This window comes from Crocodylus porosus, unplaced genomic scaffold (assembly GCF_001723895.1).
Source record: "Crocodylus porosus isolate Cpor-Errol unplaced genomic scaffold, CroPor_comp1, whole genome shotgun sequence".
NCBI lineage: Eukaryota > Metazoa > Chordata > Crocodylia > Crocodylidae > Crocodylus > Crocodylus porosus.
The window spans coordinates 24308336-24315719 of NW_017728910.1; the positions used below are offsets into that span (position 1 = coordinate 24308336).

Sequence of the window (7384 nt, forward strand, 5' to 3'; positions counted from 1 at the left end):
GGGTCATTTGACCCCAGTATTCTTTCCTGCCATGGCAGGGGGTCAGACTAGATGATCTGCTCAGGTCCCTTCCGACCCTACAAACTATGAAACTATAGTAAATTTAGATTGGCCACACATGCAAAGTAATTATTACAACATAAAAATAAGTATCAAGCTATAAAGAGAGCCAGCCAGCTACAAAGTCAGTGCTAGAAAATGTGTAACAACTCTATAGCTCGTTTCTATGCAGCTCTGGGCCTTTCTCTATACTGTTCATCTTATTTACTTTCATCACACTCGCTCTTGTCTCCTTTCCAGGGGAAACAACTTGCCGTCTTCCCCTCTCTCTTCATACAGGAGTCTTTTGTAATTCACTTGATCACCCTTATTCTTCTCTGCCCTTGCCTTTTGGAGGACAGGTGACATATAAAGTATTCTAGTACCTCTCAAAGTTACCTGGATTTCTTTACAACGTATTTACCTAAGGAACTGGTCACTGGTTGTCCCACAGTGCATAAAGGAGTTTGCTATAACCGTTGCTGTGTGACACACGGAGTTCCGGACTGCATCCTGGAAGAGCAAAACAGACTGGTATCACCAAGCAGCAAGAAACATGCACCCAGGTCTGCTCAATTCAGACTGCTTGGTACCATACAGATGATTGAGTACATGTGCGCTGCTTTAGGCACACAGTTCTGCTTACTTGGCTTTGCCTCAGAAAGATGGGTCACAACTAATTCAGGGTGTTTAAATTGCACAATAAAGATCATGCCTCTGCCGTCTTCAAGAGGAGGCTTGATAGTCACCTGGTTGGGGTCATCTGACCTTGGTCCTTTTTCCTGCCAGGGGCAGGGGGTCAGACACAATGATCCATTATGGTCCCTTCTGACTATAATGTATGAATCTATAAATGACCTCACTCTAATGAGGATGCACTGCTTGCTAAGACACTCTGGCCTGATGTCAAACCCATTTCTTGTGCTCATGAGTCCTTTATATAAATTTCTGCAGAATAAACTGAAGCAAAACAGCAGCATGAATGGAGAAAGATATCTTCTTTTAAATGCCCAGCAGCCCCAAGTCATTTATCCATTGCTTCTAACAACTATTTCAAGCCTTCCCTGGAAGGAACCACAGAATCAGCAGGAAGAGGCTCTATCAGCAGAGGGAAATTTCCCAAGCATTTGAAAAACAGCATGCTGATGTATACTTGCTCTAAGCAGGTAAATGTCTCATGCAGCCTGCTGAGGATAGGGAGCATATTTAAAATCCAGACAAACTCTCTTCTGGGGTTTATAATAGTCACTAGGCTTAAGGTACAGCAGGGATAGGGTTTGCAGCAGCAAAGGCATTAGATGCCAGTTTGTCAGGCTCTTAAGTGCTGCACTAACTTTACACATAAAATTTAGCACATGCAAATGCCTCACACTAGTAACTTCATAGTAAGACGTTGCTTGTGGCCACTAACACATTCAGTCTATTTCTTGGCTTGTAATACTGCAACTCCTTGGTTTTGTTTTCCTCCTTCGGGTACGTGGAAAGGTGGCCTCTAGACACACCTCAGAATTGCACTGGCCACTTTGATGGACTCATGGCCAGACAGCGAGACAAATAACCCTCACTGAGCTAGGAGATTTGATTTTTAGAATGAACATATTGGGACTGTTATACTAGGCCAGCCATGAACAAGGAACCTTGGAAAGAGGGAATCCTCCCAGACACACTCAGGCTTTGCTTAAACCTAATGCTTCAAAAAGAGATTGTGGAAACAGATGCACACCAGAAAACTTTTGACAATCCCAGTAGCAGACGGCAATCTAAGGCCACTTACCTTTGTGTTTTTGAGAATCATGAGGTCAGTGTTGTTGTTTCGTATTAAAAACTGCAGATGCAACTCAATAGCCATTTCACCACTTAAAATTTTAATCATTTTGGAGATCTGGTCCTTGGGCTCAGGGTTCTTCATGCACAAAGAAAAGAATTAAAAAAAGACAGGTCATAAGAATCCCTGCAGTGATCCCATGAGACTGCCAGCTCAAGTGCACAATTAGAACACCCTGTGCATGTTCAAGTGCACAGTTACAGCTGACCATTCAGAGACCAGCAGGTCTGGGGTTAAAAAGGCAATAAAGATTCTCACAAGTCCTGGTCACTCCAATGAGAGTATTTCCAGGGATGAGGTATGGAGAGTGAAGGGCAGAGACTATAAGAACAATGCATCCCTTATGGTAGAAATAAATCATTCCAATCACACCTGCTTCTTTGATATTTGGTGCTCATCTGCTGCTTCGTTTGGTCTCTTGCACCTAGTGAACAAGAAACCCTTCCACAAAAAGCAGTCATATATATGAACACTACACTTGTGTTTCCTTAGGGATTATAGTGAGGAAGGACTCAGCAACGATGCTTGAAACATATGGTGATGCCATGGATGAGCAGTTGCAAGGTGACCATGACAGCTTGGGGATTGGGAGAGCAAATCAATTCAACAGAGATGTGCTGGAACCACGCTGCTGGGGTCTACAATGGCTGGGAAGGACATGGATCAGTCTTAGGGCTTTTCAAACACCTGGCTAGTCGCCACTTTATCTACATGCTCCCAATGCTCTGCTGAACCAACCTGAGCCCTTTGATAACTCCTGTAATGTCAGCCTAAGCTTGGCACTCCTGCAGGGGGTGGGGAAAGCACATTAAGTCCCTTTGTAGTGACGTTATGTAAAAGACCTGCTGAGGTTAGTCCTTTAACTAATCTCCTTAGTTATTTCTTTTTGGCTTGCACTCCCAGCTAGGGCAATTAGAGCACTAGAATGCTCCAGGTCACCAGGATCATTTCTGCATGCCTGCCCCTTGGCACCAGCCATGGCATTCACCCAGCAGAAACTAATCCAAAATGCTATCCCCCTTGGAGGATGCTGCCCACAGGTTTTCTGAGGAGCTACGAATCTTACTGCTTTGTTTCTTTGCCCGAACCTGGTTTCAAGCAAGTCTCTCTGCTTACAATGAACTGAACAGAATTCATCCCTTTCTAAAGATCTACAAGATTATCTCCACAATTCTCATGAGTTGTTTGCATGTGTACATGATAGGAGTGGTCACAGCCATGACTGGAGTTTTATCCCCAGCTCTGTTTAGCATTTTTGCCCTCATCGTAAGAGTAAATGTTATATATCTGCATGTTCTTATAGGGATACTCATGAGCAAAATCCTGGTAACTTTAATCATGTTTCATTCACAGTTAAACTGACAAGGTTTGTGCTACACTCATCTCTCCTTCTTTCTAGGATGGATTTATTTTTAATGCTAACAGGGTGTGGCTACACGTTCATTACCACAATTATGGCACATTAAGTTTAGTAACTGTAATGACAGGTACTAACTTAACACGCCGCAATCAGCACTACTGCACATTAGCGCAGTTGAACGGGTTTTTGGTGGTGATGTTAATGCACAGTAGATTTATTCTACTGTGCATTAGGGCATTAGCATGGGTTTTGCCCACTGCGCTAATGTGCAGTAGAATTAGTCTTCTGCACATTAAGAATCTCATGTAGAAGCACCCACAGAGTCTGAAATAAATCAAACAGATAAGCCAGCCCACTCCAGCCCAGCTTCCCTCATGTCTCTAAGAGCACATTTATACTCCCTCCAGGGGTGGGAGGGGCAGTGCTTTAATTAGAGTGGCTCCGAGAGCTGCTCTAATTAAAGCGCCGCAATGTTTTGTGCATCAGTGTCCCCAAACTTAAAAATAGCGGCAGGGGTATTTGAGGTAAAGCTTGTTCAACAAGCTGCCCCTGCTGTCATTTCTAAGTCACATACACGAGATGCAGGAGACTGCTGGAATATGGCAATTGCCATGTTCCAGCAGATTCAGTTAATCCTGTCTGCTCCAATGCGCTGGAATCCCAGTGCATCAGAGCAGCTGCTGCGCTTGTGTATAAGCGCCCTAACTGAGCTGTCTCCTGGCCTTTCAACCGACCTACAAATTTAGACCCTGCCCAATTCCTGGCTTCCAACCGATCTCTCAGCAGGAAGATATTTTAAACACGGTGTGCTAAGCCCAGCACCTTCAAGAGGTCACTGCACCCAGATTCAGGTACATGGGGGTATCTAGGCAAAGCATGGACGTGCAGCTAAATACAGTATATATGATATTGCACAGCAGGACTTACAGCGTCTGCAGACTTCCCAGCACAAGAGCTACCTGGCTTCTCTTCTGCCTCCATAGCATCACTGCAATTAAAAAAAAAAAAAAAGATGCAATCAAGTTCACATCTCATCACTGGCCAAACACTTTCACTGCACTGAAGTGAGCTGGGAAGTTGATATGACAAGGTAGTTCATCCCCTCTCAAGAGCCTTTGGTGCACCATGAATAAGGAGAGACACAGTGAAGAAAGGGAAATCACAGCTATTGAGCTGTTGCTGAGACAAGAGCCTGACATGCTTCTACAGGAGTGGGAAACCTTCCATTTCTCACTACATCCCAAGACCAGTCACTGCACAGATTCCCATTGCTCTGAGCACATCTTTATACCAGCTGCTGCAACAGCTTTCTCCATCTCCCAGTGGGGGGTACCATCCCTGCCAGACACTTTAAGTGCCATCCATACTTTTCATTGAAGCTACACACTGGGCACTAAAAGGAAGCTGGAACAGCATAAGTGTCTCTCAGCAACGGCACCCCACAAAGCACAAGGCTCTGCCAGTGCTACAGGAGATGGAGACAGGACTTTGGCCAATTTCTTTCGAAGCAATTAAAACCTGATTTTCCAAGGCCCACAGAAGAGGACTGTTTCCTAGTGACCCGCATAATGCTCAAAGAAATTTGCATAATATGAAGCACTATGCAGGCCCATTTATGAATGGCTCAGTAAGTATGCTTACTGCAGTGCATTACAACAGGAAACACCTACTTCTAAACTTGCATCACTGACTCGGAAAGATAAAAAGGTGCCTCATTTCTGCAAGCCTTTATAGGACCAGAGTCCCCATTATGTTATTTGCACAGATGCAGTCACCATTTCATGTGCCAGACTGACGGCTTCCAAGCTAATGGAAGATAAAGAGCAGTGTAAATTGTCTCTATAATGCTCTGCCCACAGGCCAGGAATTTAACTTGGAGGGGCCCACAGAGGGATAAGAAGGTAGTTCCAGACCTGTACTGATTTTCTGTGAGGCCAAAGAGGGGAGAGGAAAGAAGGGGTCAAATGATTCCAATTACAGAGATGGCTTATATTATACAGACATCTGGCAGCTAAGACCTTGGAATATAGACTACTGGACAACAATCAGCAGTGGGAACCTCCTCTTAATAAAGCTAGGCTGGATTTGACCAGGCAACCTTCATCAAACAGAAAGGCTTTGTTTACTATTGCCAGTCCCTAATCCACATATGCCCACAAAATCATTTAATCAGATTCCATAACAGGGTTAGGAAACAGAACCTAGCTGTGACAGGCATCAACCTGAACATGCCTCTGTTTCTTTGTTCTCTTCTACTACAAAGGGCACATCATATTTACACACACTCTTAAAACATTCCTCTGTGTTTACAACAGAAGACTCCCTACGAGTTATATTTTAACTGAACAGTGATATTTCTGCTCAAGCCAATGCCCACACCTGTCCTTCTCAGATCCAGGTACAGTTCCCGTGTTGGTTGATCCAGGCACCGAGGCAATGGGGGCGCCGACAGTACGGAGATTCTGGATTACAGAAGACAAGAACTGCTGGCTTGCACTTTCATACAGATCAAAGCAAATCTGGTAAGCCATGAGAAGGTTGTCTTCCTTCACCAGCTTTTCCAGGATGTCACTCACAGCCTGAGGGTCATCCAGAAATATCAGGCACTAAGGGGCAAGAGGGAGAGGAATGAAACAAAAAGATTAGAAAAGATGGCTTATATTGCAGAATGGAAGAGTAGGCTCCAGAGATCCTCTCTTGTGTCTCTTTTCTTTCTTGCATGCTGACACTCCTCTAATGGGAGGCCAGAGTGAAGAATTCCCCCTCCCATAACAGATACTAATAATTTTCAAACAGTTTCCGTAAGCGAACTTTAAATGAGGCCAAGGTGAGAATTATAAAGAACACAAGACAAGAATTAAAAGTTCTTTCTATACATAATTTCTCTTTTGAGGTCCACAGTTTTCCCTTATTACATTGCTGAAATGAGGGTGTAGGATGACATTATCTCAGATTAATTTAAGAACAAGATGTTATCAGACGACATCTATCACTTCGTAAAAGTATGATCCATCTCTCTAGAGAGCTGTCTAAGTTAAAATGGAACAAGTATGAAGTTCTTAAGAGTCCCACACCTAGAGTATGGCGTGATGGCCAAACGCATGGCAACATCATCTGGCATCTGAATACCCAGCCGAAATATTACTAAGAACAACTTCCTGAAAAACAATATTTATTTTCTGGATAAAAGAAAAAAAAAATATTTAATCCTTTTAAGATTCAGAGTTAGGGAACCACTGATTAATTCCCTACACAGCCTCGAATTGGTAATCATAATTTTCTAGCTTATGTTGTTTTAGAACAAGTTTCCCGTCCAGAAATACAACAAACATAAAATATGTTAATTAGAAGGTTAGTAACCTTGAAGACTAAATACTAGTTTAATATCTAAACTAGCTCAAATTTAATACATATTGAAGCTGCACACAGAAGGAATGGTATTTCTTTGTTTGATTCCAAAGCCCAGGTAGGAATCAAGTTATCTGGATGTTTTTAAATCAAGCAAAGCATTTACAAACAGCAGCATCACTCAGGATTACCTGGCACACATTGATGAAGTCAGGTTTTTCCAAGTTCATGTAAATTTTAACCAGAACTCTGAGCACTTTGTTACGGAATTGCTTATTTTGCATTAAAGACATGCAGAGCTTTAAACTATATGCCAGCATCCCAGGAACATCATTCTGAAACAAAATCAAAGAAAGAAATTAAGGAATAAAACCATCCATACTTTTAATGAACTTTTCTTTATGCTGACAAAGATACGCATATGTGACTTTAGAATGTGCCTCTTATTTCCATCACAGAAACTCACAGATCAAATGCAACAGTCAGGAAAGAAGTTTCCAAAATAGGTTGAAAACACAATTCTACTAGTACTTAAAATAAACTGTTAGGTGTGCAATGTGTATTCATCATTGTATGCACGCTACGGGCCCCTTCAAACACCAAACAAAAAAAAAGCAGAAGCCTCATAACAAGGTAAAAAACACCTCTTCCCAATAAACTTTGTGTTTTTAATTGACCCAAAGAAAAGCATGGCACAGCTTTACATCAATCGCATCGCCTTAGTTAATTCATAGTTTCATAGTTTCATAGTAGCTAGAGTCGGAAGGGACCTAGGTAGATCATCTAGTCCGACCCCCTGCCTTGGCAGGAAA

At 42.7% G+C, this 7384-nt stretch overlaps 1 protein-coding gene across 1 annotated transcript in view; it reads right to left on the reverse strand.

Annotated features, from left to right (window-relative positions):
• The window catches only part of PSMD1 (proteasome 26S subunit, non-ATPase 1), a 111303-nt gene that overhangs the window by 97651 nt on the left and 6268 nt on the right, over positions 1-7384 (reverse strand). The window contains exons 6-10 of the mRNA XM_019532870.1: positions 6764-6907; positions 5604-5830; positions 4152-4212; positions 1814-1942; positions 464-552 (exon numbers count right to left, since the gene is read on the reverse strand). Of these exons, the coding sequence (XP_019388415.1) occupies positions 464-552; positions 1814-1942; positions 4152-4212; positions 5604-5830; positions 6764-6907 (650 nt within the window). The remainder of the gene's footprint in view (positions 1-463; positions 553-1813; positions 1943-4151; positions 4213-5603; positions 5831-6763; positions 6908-7384) is intronic.